The sequence below is a fragment of the Heptranchias perlo genome, chromosome 7 (genome assembly GCF_035084215.1).
Source record: "Heptranchias perlo isolate sHepPer1 chromosome 7, sHepPer1.hap1, whole genome shotgun sequence".
NCBI classification, from domain to species: Eukaryota; Metazoa; Chordata; class Chondrichthyes; order Hexanchiformes; family Hexanchidae; genus Heptranchias; species Heptranchias perlo.
This window is the reverse complement of record NC_090331.1, coordinates 51,493,615-51,513,009: the sequence shown is the minus strand read 5'-3', so window position 1 is coordinate 51,513,009 and position 19,395 is coordinate 51,493,615. Positions and strand designations below refer to the sequence as shown.

Here is a 19,395-nt window from a genome sequence, read left to right as displayed (position 1 = left end):
GCTTTCGGAGGCTTCCTCCTTCCTCAGGTGAATGTTGTGGGAAAAAAAACTCCGTTGTACTCCGCAGTGCTCGGATATACCAGTGACAGCAGGTAAACAAGTTCAATGTGATTGCGGCCGGCGCTACGAGAACCCCGCCCCGTACAGGGAGGGGGACGCGGCCGGGGCCTATCCAGAAGCGGAACACGAACTGGGAGACCAGCCCCGTCAGGCCACCCCCTTCACCGCTCTGTCTCAGGCCCCAGGAACCGCTCGCGCCGTATCGCGGGTGACAGCATGACCTCTGACCCCAGACGTTCGCGCGCGCCTACATCACAGCTTCTCGTGACATCAGAACTGCAGCATGGCGGTCAAGGTGACACAACTGAGAATAACTATAATATTGGGGTTTTACAGTGCTTGAGTAATTTACGGGTTGATGCTGTGCATTAATGGAACTGATTACATTGTAAATCTATATATATATAAGATTTTTTAAGTGAACGATATCTGCGTTTGTTTGTTTTTTTACCTTGTTGGCGACTGATGTTTGCAGGCCTAGCGCCTGGCCTTGAATTATCTTTAAAACAGTTTAAAAAAGAAAAGTGTTCATTGTTATTTAACAACTTTGCACATAGTTGTTGGAATGTCAAGATTGTGTGTTTGACATAACAATATATATATACTGCAGGCAGCGAACTGTTACGGTAAAGTTGTTATCTATTTATGGATCAGAGTCGGTAGATACTAAATATGTTTTATCTAATGGAAAAAGCAAACCGTAGTTTCTAAAATTAAAAGTCTAGAGAGTTTGGCCATTCATGCGCTGCTTTTAAAAAGGATATGTAGAGAATGATTTAGAAATCATTTCCGAGGAGGAACTTCTTTAGTATCAAGCTTGCGTAATTAACTACAATTAATGGGCAATAGATAACTAGCAACGAGGTTTTAGCCATTAGCGGTAATTTACGCGGTAATTTAGACTATTTTGTTGCATAATAAGATTGTTAGTTTATGAAGCATTTCAGTGACAGTTCAAAATTGTGAAATGAGTTACACTCTTAGAATTGATCCTTTTCTGCGTTTATTTGTTTAAGATAAATTCATATTGACAACTGACATAACAAGCGCTTTATTTTTTTCAGGTGCAGTCAACAAAAAGGGCAGAGGCTAGTGAATTAAAAGCAGTATTTTTGAAGGTAATTGAAAGAATTTATGTAAATTGATTAATACACCACTTCATTTGCATTTTAGCTGCTAACATATACTGTAGTTATAACAGGTATTTGGAGATGCTAACATGGGAAACAGATGTACAGATAATTCCCCTTTTTATTATTTAAGATACTAATAAAAATAGTAAATATAACCAAGGTTTTGTTTTACTGGTTCAGTTTTATCCTATTTGTACCAGTATTATAATCTAGATTTATGAATCAGATGTGAATGAGTGGATTAGTGCAACTGCCTTGTTGATTCTTGTAGGCAGTACCATTAAGTAAAATGGCATTAATGTGATATGACCTATCCCTTAAGTTTGTAGTGATGGAAGCTATGAACTCATATTCTATAGTGACAAGTGGGAATCAGAATCCGGGATTGACTTGATCTGTGTTTGTTCAATCAAGCAAAGAGATTTTGAATTCAGACCATTATAGAAATTGGACCACTGACGAAGGGATTATTGTATTTGAAGCAAACACCACAATCTTCAATCTCTACGTACTGTGATACTCAGAACAGTTTCTTTCTAAAATTGCAACATTTAAAAAGACTGGGCTTTCAAAGGAAGTAAATAGCTTTTAATAACTTTTTTTTCTTTCCTTCTCATTTGCTCCCAAAAGAAATAAAAAGTGTATTTTTATCCTCAAACGTGAGGGTGAGAAAGGCTTCTTCATGGAAAGCTCAGATGATTGTAATTTAAATATAGATGAAGGAGACTGTTAGCTTATCCATGTAGGAAAAAAGGTTCTTTTTCCAGCCCTGACCCCCCCCCACCCCTTACCGAGTCACATTGTTTAACTAGACCTTGAATGTCTTAAGGTTTTTGTCTCCACTGGCTTTATTAGATGACCATTCCAAGTATTTATCACTCTTGGTGTGAAGAAGTTCTTCCTGACTTCAGTCTTAAATTGCATCGTTACCAGTTGTAGCCTATTTCCCCTTGTTCTAGCGTCTTGGCTGACCTTGTAGTAGTGCTCTGGATTTACTGTATCTATATACCATTTAAAGTCTGGTACGTTTCTACAACGGTCCTGTCTCCATTGCCTCCTTTCAAGGCTAAAGTGCCTCAGTTTTTCCAGTATTTCCTCATAAGTATATCTAAAACAAGAAGATAGTGAAAGAAGAAATGGAAACATTAAGGGCTGGAGAAAGGACTTTTATAGTAAGGAATGAATGAAGATGCTTACCAAGTATGTTTATAAAGGAGAGTACTAGGGGGAGGATGTGCCAGAATTAAGTTTAAATATTAACTTGAAATTACATTAACCATTTTAATAAATTACTTGGACCAGAGAGATTATTGGTGAACTAGCTGGACTGCTAGCCATAATTTTCCAAACAGTAATTGTACCAAAGGACAGAAGGGATAATCCAGGGGACTATAGACTAGTTAGCCTCACATTGGTAGTAGAAAATCTGCTAGAGACCATAATAAGTGCTAGTGTTAGTGAATACTTAGAAAGATATGGGGTATTCAGGAACAGTCAACACTGATTTGTAAATTTAATTTGAAATGCTTGAGTTTATAGTTAAAGTGAAAGCACCTCTTTCAAATGTGTTACATACAAATGCCACACGAGAGACTTTCTTTGAAGATTAAAGTCCATTGTATTAAAGGTAAGTGATAGCATGGATAGTTGGATGGCTACAGGACACAAAGAAAGTAGGAGTGAATGGAAGTTTCTCAGATTTGCAAGATATAGCTAATGGCGTGCCCAGGGATCTGTTTTGGGACTTTTCTTTTTCTCGATGTATGTAAATTATTTAGACATGGGCATAGAGACAGTGTTTTGGAGCAAAATTTACTGACAATACCAAATTAGGTTGTGTGGCAAACAGTGGGGACAGATGATCTGTTATGAAACTTTAGGGCATTAGTTTACAGGTTATCTGGAGCTGAGTGGAAGAATCCCAAACTTTGATGACTGGTCTCTCCATCTAGTTTGTTTCGTGAGCTAGTTTGGCTGGTCAGTGATTAATAGTGTTCTAGAATACTGTAGATCTGTCTGCCACAGAGTGTTGACTTGGTTCCAAACTCTATCACCAGTTTTATCATCTTGGAGCCATCTTAAACCCTCGAATATAGTCGTCAATTGATTCTTAAACAACTGACAAAGGCAGGTCACTGCATGTGCTAAATGCTCCTTATGAGTGGCATGGGAAGCAGCATATCTTACCATAAAATGCCACCCTCTTGACCACAACATGTACACACATTGTACCCAATCAAACTTGGTCCCACCAGTAAAAGATGTAGAGAATTAGCATCTTGCTTCCCTGTAACCCAGTTGTGATGGGCACTGAGCTCTGTTCTCATACTTGGCCTTCAACAGCAGTTAGTCCAAGTCTGAGTTTCTGCTGTATGATAAATATCTACCTTTTGGTGTGGTCATAGTACATGCACAGGGCAATCAGACACCTTGATGATCTAGATGTCTAAGTCCAGTGCCCTGTGCCATGCCTGTCATCAACTGATTAATTCAAGTATTAATGTGATGGGCTTTGACAAAAAGATATGCTTGTGTGAGATGATTCCCCTTTCATCGTACATACTCAGTGGTAGGTTGATGTAGGTCAGAATCTTGCTTCCCTGCAGCCACATCCCATTTTGTCACACATCTATCCTGGACCTTGCACAGTGCTGGTGGAGTTCTATTTGAAGGAGAACTACATGGACACGTATCTTGTATGTCACAAGATTAACCTGCATTAGGACAGTGTCCAGGCTGAAGTTGGCATCCACTAGGACCCCCTAGTACTGATATGAATCAACAATTGGAACAGAAGCCACCTGGATGTTGCAATGAATACCATTGGGATTCCTTCCTGGGCTGTTCTAAATCCATTAAACTGCATTTGAGGGCACCCACTACCATATCCCATTGCTTAACCATGTTCAAGATAGTGGGCTGAGTGCATTAGATCGCCAGGTGAAACTGCCAACAACGCTTTCACCTGTGAAGAGTGCAGTAATTCTTCCAGAAATTCCTGGAACAGATGTTCCATGTCTATCCCTTACAATGCCATCGAACACGTAATTAATTAAGACATCGAATAGGATGGGTGACTGTGGACAGCCTTGCCTCACTTCTCTTTCACAAGAAAGAGATTCAGTGAGTCTCTCTTCCACCCTTAAAAGGATTTTGGAGTTGGAGGACAGATCCTGATTAAAATCCCAAATTTAGCCATGTACTTCCATAGGCTGAATGAGACACTAGGTCAAAGTCTTGTGGAAATCAGTGAAAGCAATGTAAGTAAATTTCCCCAGAGTCGTAACACGCTTTGTGATTTCGATTAGGTGCACAATCTGCAGATTCCTCACAACAGTAAAATCCAGCCTGTTCCTTTCTGTCTTGAGCAGTGTATATTTGTGTCGTGACAGCCCAGAGAATCACTTTAAGAGCCACTGATTCACTATGATGGTACTAGGAATGAGAGGATATAGTTATGATGAAACTTGGAAAAACTAGGGTTGTATTCATTGGAACAGAGAAGGTAAGGAAAGACCCAACAGGAGTAATTGAGAGACAAAATTGGAATATGGAATGCATTATTATAAAATGGCTATGAAGTTGTTAATCGTGACACTTGAGAGTTGATTAGATGAACACTTGAAGAAAAATACAAAGGGGTACCAGGATAAAACAGGGTATTAGAAATAGAGTAGATAGTTGCATTTTTCTGTTTTCTCCTCTGGTGCCTTGGGATATATAGTTTGGTACGGTACTACAAATGGCCTGGCATGATGCCAAGTGGTCTCCTGTGCTGAAATATAGAATCATAGAAAGGTTACAGCATGGAAGGAGGCCATTCGGCTCATCGAGTTCGTGCCAGCTCTATGCAAGAGCAATTCAGCTGGTCCCACTCCCCCGCCCTATCCCCGTAGCCCTGCAAATTTTTTCCTTTCAAGTATTTATCCCGTTCCCTTTTGAAAGCCATGATGGAATCTGCCTCCACCACCCCCTCTGGCAGTGGATTCCAGATCCTAACCACTCGCTGTGTGAAAAAGTTTTTCCTCATGTCACCTTTTGGTTCTTTTGCCAATCACCTTAAATCCATGTCCTCTGGTTCTTGACCCTTCTATCAATAGGAACAGTTTCTCCCTATGTACTCTGTCTAGACCCTTCATGATTTTGAATACCTCTATCAAATCTCTTCTCAACCTTCTCTGTTCCAAGGAGAACCACCCCAGCTTATCCAGTCTATCCAAGTAACTAAAGTCCCTCATCCCTGGAATCATTCTAGTAAATCTCCATTGCACTTTCTAAGGCTTTCACATCTTTCCTGAAGTGCGGTACTCAGAACTGGACACAATACTCCAGTTGTGGCCGAATCAATGTTTTATAAAGGTTCGTCATGACTTCCTTGCTTTTGTACTCTATGCCTCTGTTTATAAAGCCCAGGACCCCGTATGCTTTTTAACCGCTTTCTCAAAGTGCTCTGCCACCTTCAACGATTTGTGTACATATACCCCCAGATCTCTGTTTCTGTACCCCTTTTAGAATTGTGCCCTCTAGTTTATATTGCCTCTCCTCATTCTTCCTACCGAAATGTATCACTTCGCATTTTTCTGCGTTAAATTTATCTGCCCGTGTCCGCCCTTGCCACCAGCCTGTCTATATCCTCTCTAAGTCTATCGCTATCCTCCTCACTGTTCACTACACTTCTAAGTTTTGTGTCATCTGCAGATTTTGAAATTGTGCCCTGTACACCCAAGTTCAAGTCGTTCATATATCAAGAAAAGCAGTGGTCCTAGTACCTGGGAAACACTGCTGTACACCTCCCTCCAGTCCGAAAAACAGCCGTTCACCACTGCTCTGTGTTTCCTGTTACTTAGCCAATTCTTTGTACATGCTGCTACTGCCCCTTTTATTCCATGGGTGTCAGTCTTGATGACCAACCTATTATGCGGCACTTTATCAAACGTCTTTTGAAAGTCCATATACACCACATCATCTGCATTGCCCTCATCTACCCTCTCTGTTACCTCATCAAAAAACTCCATCAGGTTAGTTAAACACGATTTGCCTTTAACAAATCTGTGCTGGCTTTCCCTAATCAATCCACACTCGTCCAAGCGACTGCTAATTCTGTCCCGGATTATAGTTTCTAAAAGTTTCCCTACCACCGAGGTTAACTGACTGGCCTGTAGTTGCTGGGTTTATCCTTACACCCTTTTTTGAACAAAGGCGTAACATTTGCAATTCTCCAATCCTCTGGCACCACACCAGTATCTAAGGATATTTGGAAGATTATGGCCAGTACCTCCGCAATTTCCACCCATATTTCCCTCAGCAACCTGGGATGCTCCCCATCTGGACTGGGTGACTGCTAGCCTTTCTAGTAACTCCTCTTTATCAATTTTTGGTCCATCCGGTAAATCGACTACATCTTCCTTTACTGAGATTCTGGCAGCATCTTCTTCCTTGGTAAAGACAAATGCAAAATATTCATTTAGTACCTCAGCCATGCCCTCTGCCTCCATGAGTGGATCTCCTTTTTGGTCCTTAATTGGCCCCACCCCCTCCTTACTACCCATTTACTGTTTATTTGCCTATAGGAGACTTTTGGATTCCCTATTATGTTGGCCACCAGTCTATTCTCATACTCTCTCTTTGCCCTTCTTATTTCCCTTTTCACTTACCCTCTGAGCTTTCTATATTCAGCCTGGTTCTCACTTGTGTTATCAACCTGACATCTGTCATACGCCCCTTTTTTCTGCTTCATCTTCCTCTCCATCTCTTTTGTCGTCCAGGGAGCTCTGGCTTTAGTTGTCCTACCTTCCTCATGGGTATGTACTTAGACTGTACCCGAACTGTCTACTCCTTAAAGGCCGCCCATTATTCAATTACAGTTTTGCCTGCCAACCTTTGATTCCAATTTACCCGGGCTAGATCTGTTCTCATTCCACTGAAATTGGCCTTCCTCCAATTGAGTATTTTTACTTTAGAGTGGTCTATGTCCTTTTCCATAGTTTTTCTAAACTTTATGACACTATGATTACTGTTCCCTAAATGTTCATCCACTGACACTTGCTCCACTTGGCCTGCCTTGTTCCCCAGAACCACATCCAGCAATGCCTCCTTCCTCATTGGGCTGGAAATGTACTGGTCAAGAAAGTTCTCCTGAACACACTTCAAAAATTCTTCCCTCTCTTTGCCCCTCATTATTACTATCCCAGTCTATATTAGGATAGTTGAAGTTCCCCTTATCACTACTCTACGGCTTTTACACCTCTCTGTAATTTCCCTGCAAATTTGCTCCTCTGTATCCTCCCCACTAGTTGGTGGCGTATAGAATACATCCAGTAGTGTAATGGTGCCTCTTGTTTCTTAACTCTAACCAAATAGATTCTGCCTTTGACCCCTCCAGGACATCCTTTCTCTCCAGCATTGCAATATTCTACTTAATGCTGCCACTCTTCTCTTTACCCCCCTCCCACCACCCCCAAAACTCCTTTCTTTCCTGAACACCATGTATCCATTGTAAACAATTTTACAACACCAAGTTATAGTCCAACTATTTTATTTGAAATTCACAAGCTTTCGGAGGCTTCCTCCTTCCTCAGGTGAATGTTGTGGAAACATTTCCACAACATTCACCTGAGGAAGGGGGAAGCCTCCGAAAGCTTGTGAATTTCAAATGAAATTGTTGGACTATAACTTGGTGTTGTAAAATTGTTTACAATTGTCAACCCCAGTCCATCACCGGCATCTCCACACCATGTATCCAGGAATATTTAGTACCCAATCCTGCCCTTTTTTGAGCCAGGTCTCCGTTATCGCCACATCATATTCCCATGTGGCTAATTGCGCCTGCAGCTCTCCAACCTTATTTAACACGCTTCTTAATCCTTTGATGCTAGAGATCAGCCTCTTGGATGTTCTCTGCAGTTCTCCCTTGCCTGAGTGTTTCCCTTTTGTCTTGGTGACCAAACCTGAACACCGTATCAGTGTTGTCAATTATTTATCAATTGTGCTTCTGCAATGCAGGAAGGATCTCCTTTTTGGTTTATTTACTCCCAGATGACGTAGTTGTGACTTTTATCATCTTAAAAACGTTTACCAAAAAGGTTACAGAAGTAACGCTAATACTTTAACAATATTCACATATTAGCCAACATAAATGTATTTTGCTTTCTTTACTGTTTTTTTAAATAAATATGTCCTCTGCTTTACGTTGAGCCTTCAAGTAGTAGTCTCACACTAGGAGGAGATTGTTGGTCTGACAAAGGAATTCTTATAAATAAAGAAAAAGACAGACTTGCATTTATATAGCGCCTTTCCTGACCTCAGGACATACCAAAGCACTTTCTAGCCAATGAAGTACTTTTGAATTGTAGTCACTATTGTAATATAGGAAACAGTAGTTCATTACTTATTAAGAAAGAATAGTTAAATAGTGGTTTTCCTGATCTGTAGTATGATCAGTGAGTAGTATTTTCTGTCAAACTTTATATCTGGAAATAATTGATCTGTTTGAAGAATATGAAGGCAAAACAGTTGGAAAAAAGTCTTCTGGAATTCAAGTGAGATGACCATATTCCTTTGATTGCTGTTATATTGGAAAACATGTGACATTTGATTCAGATTTAAATTGTTGTGGCTTCAGGCAGGATTTATGAGTACAACTGCATTCAGCTATTTGCATGTTTTATAAGCTACATCCTAACAATTTTGTGACCGCAGCAAGCTCCCATGCTTTGCACTAGGGAGTGTAAGACTAAACCTATTGCTCATTTAAAAGGGCATGCATTCCTGGCCTAAATTTGGCGTCGTTCAAAAGTAGCTTATGTCAATTCAGCATAGAGTAAACATTACTTCTTACTGAGTACTGTTCTGGTATAGGCTATCTTTATTTTCTCTGGCATAGGTTGTCTTTTGAGTCTTTTTATTTTCTCTGTTGAAGGGAAGTGCAAAAATATTTAAAATGTCAAAACAAAATTGTATTTTAAATTTTTATGATTGTTATTTTTGCAAGCAGCTCAGTCAGTTGAGTGCTGTAATTGGGAGTGTCTCTAATGCCAACTAACCTGCCACAGCTGGATGAATTTCATTGGCACTTGTCTAGACTACTGGTATGGATGCCATATCAAAGTAAGATGGTTGATTTTGGAAAGCGGAAAACAAGGACCATCTGCTCCTACTGCTTCCTGGACTTAAAATTGTGTTCAGTTGGCAAGAGAGGCCTGGCATTATTGACACCTGCAGCCAGGACTTTCCAGCCCTTCTGGCTGCAGGTGGATGTTGGAAGGGGAGGAAGAGAGGATCTGAAGAAGTTAATGGTTTGAAGAGTTTTTCGAATATATCTTTGTGGAATTAGTATATTGTAAGAAGACTCATAAGAGAGTGGCAAACATGGACCCCTATTTTTCTCAATGATCTAAAAGATGTGTAATGCCTAACTAGAGAAGGTGTGAGTGAGTTATAGGTTAGTATGACTGTTTGTTTATTACTCCCAGTGAGTTACATTTATACTTAACTTTTGCTGGTATTTATAACCTTTTAAGATTCGAAAAACTTAGCGCACATTTATATTAAGTAAATTGTTTAAATCAGTCATGCTTACTTCGGAGTTCTGGTAGTTGGTTCCTGAGTAACAGTACTTTCTAGATTCATAGAATCATACCGCACAGAACTTGCCTTTTTATAACGCCCCTTACGTAGAGAATAATGCGAGTGATTTACCAAAAAAGACGGACAGCAAGCAAGAGAGAAAAACGGTCAAAGCAGAGTTTAGGGAGGGGGTAAAATCATCCAGGTTTTAAGGGGACTTTTGAAAACAGGTGTTGTTCTTGTGAACACAATATTAAAACAGTTGTTTTTATGAGATGGGATTATTGCCTTAAACATGTAAGATCTGAAGGAAAGGTTAAAAGCTGCATATAGCAACAGACGTACACATCTAGGCTGGTAAAATGCCAGTTTCTGCCTGTTGTCCTTGTAGGTTGCTTCCAAGCAGGCAACTAGATTTCTCCCAATAACCTTCTCCCTGCAATGGTGACTTGGCAACTATAAAACACCCAGGGCTGCAACAAGTCTACATCATTGATGTCTGATTCATTCTGCTGCTGTTAATTCAAAGTCACCTTTTGCTTGAAAAAAATTCTAATTAAGCAATTGAAATAAAACAGCATTGGTGATTTTTGCTTTAAAAAAGAATAATGAGAATTAATAGTAGACTGTACTATCTGTAATAAGAAAATGTTCTTTGGGGAATTTTAATTTATATCCAATAGTACCTAATCACAAGATAGAACCTAGCTCATTCAATGCCTTGTTATGAGTGATTTATATGACGTTGGTTTTACTTGGAAATAATCTCTGTGGTTAGGTAACCTCTACTTCAAAAATCAACAAAGATTGTAGAAATGAAGATTTACCCAATTGGTGTACATTAACTTCTTCATTGGCCTCGTTATTGTGGAGTAACTTATCACAGTATGTTCTATTAATATAGTGTCTTTTAAGTTGTAGTCAATTATGGTTTTCCCTCTTTTTCTCCCCCACCCCCCGGGAGTAATTTTGACTTTGGGTGATAGTGTAAAACGGGCGATATCGATTCAGCCACATGTTATACATCTCTCCATTTTCATTTCCCAAGCTCTGCTGCCCCTCTCACATGCTCTCAAACTGCCTCTCCCCCTCTCATGAATTGTTTACTTAACAATTAGACAGTGTAGTTTTAGGGAACAGCTCTACTGTAGCAGAATAATACACTTGTGTGTTACATTCCTGTTTCATAAAACAACATATCCATTGGTTGTAAATACTATGGGAGGGGTGGGTGTGCGAGTATGTATACTCACTGTTTCTTATCTTTTGGATTAAGTTTTAAGTATGACATACATCAGACTGAATGGTCATTACTTTATCAGTGTAAAGGCTTCGCTCAGATTAGCACTAATTCAACTTGTTAAATAAACACGAGTTTGTGGATATAAATGTTTCATTCTCTGTTCTTTCTGACGACCTTGAAGGCACCGGGAAAGGGATTTGGTGTAATGTTTAATTTCTCTTTGGTAAAAAGTTGTGTGCCTCTGCTGTGCGCTGTATAGGTGAACAGGATAGGCTTAGCTTACTTGCACATACTATGGTTGCAAGTGGCAGTTGACTTTCAAAATAATGACAAAATCTTCTACTGGCCAGGGTTTCTGTTCAGCCAGCTGGTGCCAAAAGTTTCTGACAGTCATGCAGATGACATCAATTAAACACATGCTTGGATAATCTAAACATAAATGTTTCCACTAAACACTACGAACATTAAGAAGTGCAAGATTTGTTGAAATTAAATCTGTTTAATTTATTTTTCTTAATGCAAATGGAATCCATCCAGTCAATGTTCGATAGGCATGGAATGTGGTTTAAAAAGAGATAATGTAAGAGATTACTCTCACTTCTATTGTAACAACTTATGTATTGTAGATCAGCAGTACTGTTTTAAAAAAAAATTTAGCTTTGAATAATGTGCAAAGCTTATTTCTTATCCACTGTAAGACATACATAAGGTCAGATTCGAGGCATCGTTTTGTCCCGACAATGCTGTTATAAATATATTTCAGTTGGCAAGATGAGAACACTTAAACTGTCCCCCAGTTGCAATATCCTTCACCCACCTGAAATATATTTATTCCAGAAGCCAACAGAAAAAATGGTTTCTAACTTCAAGTCCACACACTCCTTAACGTTTATATCATTTGGTGCACTGTGTTTATATTTAAATTACTTCAAGATTACTGATTTTATATTAGTTGGGTGGATACCAGGAACGTTTCCTTTTAGCAAGTTAAAACTGCCATAATTTGTAATGTTATTACTACAATGTGTAATTTGTTTTTGAAGTGTTGAGAACATTCCATGAGGCCATTCAGGCCAAAATAGGTTTTTACATAGCTATAGTTTTTGAACAATGTTGATTTTCTTATTTCATACATAGAAAAGATAATGGCCCTGCTATTTACAATTGTAAACAATTTTACAACACCAAGTTATAGTCCAGCAATTTTATTTTAAATTCACAAGCTTTCGGAGGCTTCCTCCTTCGTTCACCTGACGAAGGAGGAAGCCTCCGAAAGCTTGTGAATTTAAAATAAAATTGCTGGACTATAACTTGGTGTTGTAAAATTGTTTACAATTGTCAACCCCAGTCCATCACCGGCATCTCCACATTATGACTGCTATTTACAGGGAGGGAGCGGGGGCAGGTGTCAGTAGCCGGCAACCCTGGGAAGGAGGGTTCCTGCTGAAATTAACGGCAGGACCCCATTAGAATTTTTTATCTCCATTTCCTGCCCTGCAGCTGACCAGATTGATTCCGGGGCATTCTCTGTGCCTGGGTGGCCCTGGAGAAGGAGCATGTAGTGTCTGCTGGTTCGCTTGAGTCTGTCTGCGACCAGTGGGCACCGCAGGGACTGGAGTGCATAGTCGATGAGGACAATGGCATTTGGCTTTAATTTGTATGATTGGGTGAGTCAACAAATTTTTTAAAAATATATATTTTTTGGTGGCGTTTTAGGGTTCTTGACACTGGGGCAACCTGGTGTTTTTCCACAGGTTTCAATCAAAGATATCGACCATAAAAACAGAAAATGCTGGAGAAGCTCAGCAAGTGAGGCAGCATCTGTGGAGAAAGAAACAGAGTTAATATTTCACGTCGAAGATTCGACCTGAAACGTTAATTCTGTTTCTTTCTCCACAGATGCTGCCTCACTTCCTGAGCTTCACCAGCATTTTCTGTTTTTATTTCGGATTTCCAGTATCCGCAGTATTTTGCTTTTGAAAGATTTCGACCAGATTGAGTGGCTGGCCGGCAGCCAGGTGGGAAAGCCTGCAGTACAAGGCAGCTGCAGGGGACAGTCCCTGGCAATCGAGTAGATCGACATCGGTGTGGTGGGGGGGCTCGGAGCACGGCAGCGAGGGTAGAGGGAGCCATAGCTGGGGGGTCGGCCGATCGCAGGGGGAGGGGGTCTGAAGATCGCTGTCGGGGGGGTCATTAGCCAATTGCGGGGAGGGAGAGATCACGGCAGAAGATGTGCTTGAAGGGCTGGGGGGAGCCACTCTTTCTCCTCCTGGCCCACAAGCAATGTTGGAAAAGCACAACTGTTGGATCCAGTTGTTCTCTCCTCTCTTCAGCTGCTGGGTTTCCCGAACCCCTGCCTCATTTAAATATTACAATCACTGACCTGTCGTGTGTGTGTGTGTGTGTGTCACATTGTCACCCTTAGAAATTGACCCTTTTTTAACAGAATTGGTGTACAGCTGTCTCACACTTATTTAGTCTGGCTGAATATGGTTTTGGTTATTGATCCTTTGAGTACTGTATTTTAGAATATCATTTTTGAAGATAGGTACGCTGGTGTTGCAGAGGGTATGAAGTACATTAAGTGTTAGCATTAAAATAAAAGCAGTTGAACCTTCTAATCACCAAATCGTACAAACTGCAATCATTTAATAATCAGGGACGGTCTAATTATTTAAGCTCTGTTCTTGTAATTCAGAGCCAGGTGATGTATGTTGCAAATCTTACAACACCAGGTTATAGTCCAACAGTTTTATTTGAAAATCACAAGCTTTCGGAGCTTTCCTTCTTAGTCAGGTGTGTGAAGGTTTCCATAAAAGCACCGCATATATAGTCAGAACAATGCCTGGTGATTACAGATAATCTTTCCAACTGCCCGTTATCACACCTCTGCATGGATGGTGTTCAGACAGGGGAACATTACACCCCAGACCACTGAATACGCAAGCGGTCAGATTACCAGAGACAGAGACATTAAAAACAGAGAACTTTTTTTCCCCCCCATGGTGGGGTTACATGTAGCATGACATGAACCCAAGATCCCGGTTGAGGCCGTCCTCATGGGTGCGGAACTTGGCTATCAGTTTCTGCTTGACGATTTTGCGTTGTCGTGTGTCTCGAAGGCCGCCTTGGAGAACGCTTACCCGAAGATCGGAGGCTGAATGTCCTCCGACTGGGAGGGAACCCTCCTGTCTGGCGATTGTTGTGCGCTGTCCGTTCATCCGTTGTCGCAGTGACTATATAGGCAGTGCTTTAATGGAAACCTTCACACGCCTGACGAAGGAGGAAAGCGTGTGATTTTCAAATAAAACTGTTGGACTTTTACCTGGTGTTGTAAGATTCCTTACATTTGTCCACCCCAGTCCATCACCGGCATCTCCACATCATGTATGTTGCAGGTAGCTTATTCAGGTCTATTTATTTAAAACCATATATTATGTATATATAAAATAACTTGAAGAAATACTCAATGTCTTGGCTTTCAGATATGTGAGCAGGAGTGTCCATTTCCCCTCCACCTGTACCCAGAAAGTAGATATTTATTTACTAATAACTGCAGAAAAGAGCAAATTGCAACTAATGTTTATTTAAATACTCTGTAGCATAATTGAATTAATTACAATTAAGAATAAAATTATGATTATTTACAACAGCAAATATTACAATGTATTTTTATTTATGGGGGAAAGTGTGGTTTTCCAGACATACGGGAATTCCTGCAGTTGAATACTATGTATATCCAGTCATCCTACTTAGAAAATGTTATTTTGCTGAACAGTTTTCAGGAATGTCTGATAGTTATCTCATGAATGTGCCAACAATCTTAAACAGTGCATATTAATTCAGTAAGGGCTGAGCTGTCTTTCCAAGACTGTTTTTCTATGTGTCAATAAGCATTAAAGGTTGTTCCACTGCAGTTCTAGTTTCCTTCCAACAAAACAAATACTACATGCACCTTAATTTTACTGTTTCTCCGTTTAGTTTTGTAGTGTGACCAAGGATGGGGAGCATTACATGACTCCAACGGATTTTGTGCAGAAATATCTAGGATTACACACCGATCCAGACTATAACCCAAAGACTGTGCAGCTTCTAGCTGGGGTGGCTGACCAAACTAAAGATGGGTAAGATGATGAAATATTAATTGTTGATTTCTGAAGTGCACTAAAAAAAAATTCTGTTTATGCGTGCCTTTTGGAAGATGTTTGTTACAGTTGTGGTACAGCATAAAGTACGAGATTTTTAGGGTGTTGGTAATCATCTAACCACTTGGGATGGTTTGGATTCCAAAAGTACAATGGCAGGCACAGAACATATGGAAAACCAGTCACATTAATGGAAAACAAGAGCCTAATCAAGCTGTTCAGCTTGCAGCAAGAAATAATAGACTGCTATATACACATTATAATGTTTTTCCATTATTGTCTGTTTAACTTCATTTATTCTGTTTTAAATAAATAGCTTTAATTGAAAATCAAAGTAAGGAAAATGTGGATTCTTTTGCAGGAAGCTTTTTAATTTGATTCAAAACAAATTTGCACGCCATTCTCCCTGGCACCTGAGCTCAGTGAGATTCAAGTTTAAATTCTACAGGGAAGTTCATTTGATACCTTACTGGAAACCTCATCATTAACTTTATGTTCCCACCTTTTCAGTGCAGTATGTTTTTGGCAGCCTGATTAAGAACTACCAAACTGAATTTAGTACCACATTTTGTTCTATTGTACACAGTTTACAATGTTTGTAGTTGCCAACAAGTGTGTAAATAGGTTTTATAAATATTTATAGATTTGGTGCCCTTATGCAAGTTTATTGTTCTTGTCAGTAAAGTCTGTGGCTCCCTAATTCTGACCTTTTGCTTGAGAGTGAGAGGCAAGTGCTCCAAGACTTGAACTTCAAGTCTGCTCTTTCAGCATTATCTTTCTGGACTCCTGCATGATTAAGTGAGTTATCAAAAGGTTAACTCCAGTCCACTGCATTGTAAGTAAACGTAACTTCAGTGCAGTTAGTGCAGGTATCGCCTGATTGGGACTGTGCAGAGTTTGTTTTGAACGTTTGATATATGCCAAACTTTCCTTAAAATGGAAAAGTTTGGAAATGTGACTTAACAGATATAATGAATTGTGCATCATGCTTTCTTCTTTCAAATATCTGCTTTGAAAGAACTGGTTTGTGTATGAGCAGATATAATTATCAGTGTAATAATCTCAAGCCAGCATTTTTTGAGATTGAGATATTTTTCTTCATTCTGGGGAATGCCAAGGACTTTCCCTTGCTCAATTGCAAATAGGAGAGGAAATAACTAAGAATGAGGGAGTAAGCAGTTGGGTATAAAATGACAACAGATAGATAACCAAAATATTTCTATAGAAATGCCAATAGTTCATAAAAAATGGAATTTGAGTTCAACTATTTTAGATGATGAAATACAACCTTATCCTAAATTTTCCTTTTCAATGAAAGTCAGCTTATCTTTAAGCACTAGGAGGTAGAGTTTCTGCTTTGGGCGCAATTGGGAAATTGCACCCAAAATGCACTTGAAATTGCGCTGGCTAGGTTACAGTTCAAGTTTCTGATAAAATTCATTTGCATAATCATAAATATAAAATCTTCCATTAACCAGCGTAATGACAATTATGTTCTTTTTTTCTTTCTATTAAAAAGTATTCATTGATGTATTTAAGAGTGGTAACCTGGTGCAATTTTATTAATACAGCTGAAAATGGGCTTATCAAAAAAATAAACATTTTTAATAAGTGTGTAGTCCTCCACCTATGAGTGACATGATTTAAAATCACTGAAAATGACTTTAAAAAAAAAAATCAATACTGAACCATTTACTAGTTTCATCGGTGCACACTAGTCAGTCTCTTAGTAAATTAATTTTCTTTTGATATGTAAAAACTTTAAAAACGTTCCTACTAGTGCCTCTGCGCCTAAGAAAATCAATTTGAAGAGTCTTGCCTAACCAGCGCAATTGGTGGAATCTCGCAATGTCAATTTGGGGGCATGGCGAGTTTTGTGGGTGGACATGATTTGGGAGAATTGAATCTTAAACCAGCATAAAAGATTGTAGAAAACACGAATGTAAGTGGTTTTGGGCGTAACTCGCTTACGTTTTAAATTCCCAGATCTTTTGTGCTTGGTCGGCCGATTCCGCTCGGATTGTGCTGATTTTACTAGCGTAAACGAGCAGAAACTCTACCCTTTGATTTTTTTCTAAAACAGCGAGTGCACTATTTAAGAGTCTTCCATTAAGAATTAGTATCTATTAATTGATTGGGAGGTGGAATCCAACAAGATTTTCAGTCAAACTGACTGGGATAGTGAAAAGGAGGTTGTTATATTTTAGAGATTATTAAAATACGCTTGAAGATGTGATTTAAACACAAGATTATCGAGTAATGCTAATGGACTACCTGGTCTCCATGCTATGGTTGGGCGGAAATCAGTACCACTATTTGATTTAGTTTCACTCTCAGCATCAAAATAGTTCTGACCAGGAAGAGACTATATGGACCATATATATATTATATTTTTTATATAGATAGACGGACGGGCGGGCGGACACACGATAGGGCAACCGTAGACTAGACGCACGACGATGGGGGACGTGAGTGTGGGATCTGAAAGTATGCACAGTACCAATACGCCAAAGCAACAGCCCTCAATAGTTGTTAACACAAACATGTTAACTATAAGTTAAAGAGTGAAGAACGTGGTTTCAGTACACTGGCATTTGTTGCCTTTGTTGCAGTTCACAAGGACAAAAGAATTGGAGCTTCTGTAAGATTTTCAATCAAGTCCTAAATCGATGGATGACATGTGAAGCAAACAAAGCTTAAAATAAATTCATAGGAACACAGAATAAAGACAAGCCAGATAGTCATTAATTGAAAATTTCATTCTTGAGTGTGAAGATAAAAATATGGCTTAATGCAGCAGTAACAGAAAGTGAGAACATAAGAAATAGAAGCAGGAGTAGGCCATACGGCCCCTCGAGCCATTCAATAAGATTATGGCTGATCGTTGGCCTCAACACCACATTCCCGCCCAAATAAAATATTTGTTGTTATAACTTTGTCAAATTCGTAGATCTTAATTGAGAGCTAATACTTTCTCTTAGCAAAGCAGTAACTAAGCAATTATGTCTGGACACAGAAACAAAGCTAATGCACAGCCAAATATACAAAGATCTTTGTGAACATATGTCAATTAGAAACAACAGGTTTCTATTCATTAAAGATAGGCATGACTAAGTTTGTGTTGCTGATTTGTAAGTTTAGCCGTCTACATTCTGCAGTCATTGGGTTTTCTTGCAGAAAAAGCTCTCTAAACTGTGACTGGTGAAAGACTACAGAAATGGCTAACAGAATCAGCTTTTGTTGAAATTAAAATTAATCTTGTAATTTATAAATTAATTGTCAAAAATGAAAATTCTTAAAATATATTTTACAAAATGGACATTTGCCCCAATGTTTTCATCATATCATAGTAGGTACAGTGCAGGAGGGGGCCATTCAGCCCATCGTGCCTGTGCTGGCTCTTTGAAAGAGCTATCCAATTAGTCCCATTCCCCTGTGCTTTCTCCATACTTTAATTTTTTCCCTTCAAGTATTTATCTAATTCCCTTTTGAAAGTTACTATTGAATCTGCTTCCACCACCCTTCAAAGCAGTGCATTCCAGATCGTTACAATTTGCTGCATTAAAAAAAAAAGTTTCCTCATGTTGCCTCTGGCTGTTTTGCTGATCACCTTAAATCTGTGTCCTCTGGTGTCCTCTACATTCATTAGTTTTATTTTCTCCCCCAGCACCCGAAGCCATTAGCTCCTTGCTTGGATGCAATTCCATGGATGCTGGCATGGCCTCTGATGGTTTGCCCAAGCATCCATTATTCACGTGTGAGCTGTGATAATGAAGGTTGGTGAATTGTTTTGACAGTGGGGGTGGTACCACTACTGAGCCTAATCGTGTCTTCATTTGAGGATACTGGATAGCAACCAAAAGAGGGAGCCTGGTCAATTTTTCCCTTCCTAACTAAGGGGTGCTGAGGTAAATTTTAGCACCCCATGCTGCTGCCTTGGCTGAAATCTGACAAGTTAACAGATTGTGAATGGAATCAGTGCTTTCCTCGTTTTTATGACCATAGCATTTTTTATTTAAAGCGGAAGGAAAGTCCAGTGGGAGTATTTTTTTAAACTAAAACATCAAATAAATATGTTTTTTATGTTACAAAAAGGAGTAATTTCAATAAAAAATACTCTTGTTTGGACTTTACTACCCCTTTTTAACATTTTTTTAAAAAGGAAATTGCACAAATAAATTAATGTTTATGATAATAAAGGTGCATAAAGATAGAATATTTTTTTTTTAAATCAAGGACGCCTTTTGAT

At 39.3% G+C, this 19,395-nt stretch overlaps 1 protein-coding gene across 1 annotated transcript in view; it reads left to right on the top strand.

The window, feature by feature from the left end:
- Positions 1–294: 294 nt before the first annotated feature.
- LOC137323706 (electrogenic aspartate/glutamate antiporter SLC25A12, mitochondrial-like) overlaps positions 295–19,395 on the top strand; it is a 122,419-nt gene continuing 103,318 nt past the window's right edge. The window contains exons 1-3 of the mRNA XM_067987523.1: positions 295–355; positions 1,125–1,178; positions 14,983–15,125. Coding sequence (XP_067843624.1) covers positions 344–355; positions 1,125–1,178; positions 14,983–15,125 — 209 coding nt within the window. The 5' untranslated portion in view covers positions 295–343. The remainder of the gene's footprint in view (positions 356–1,124; positions 1,179–14,982; positions 15,126–19,395) is intronic.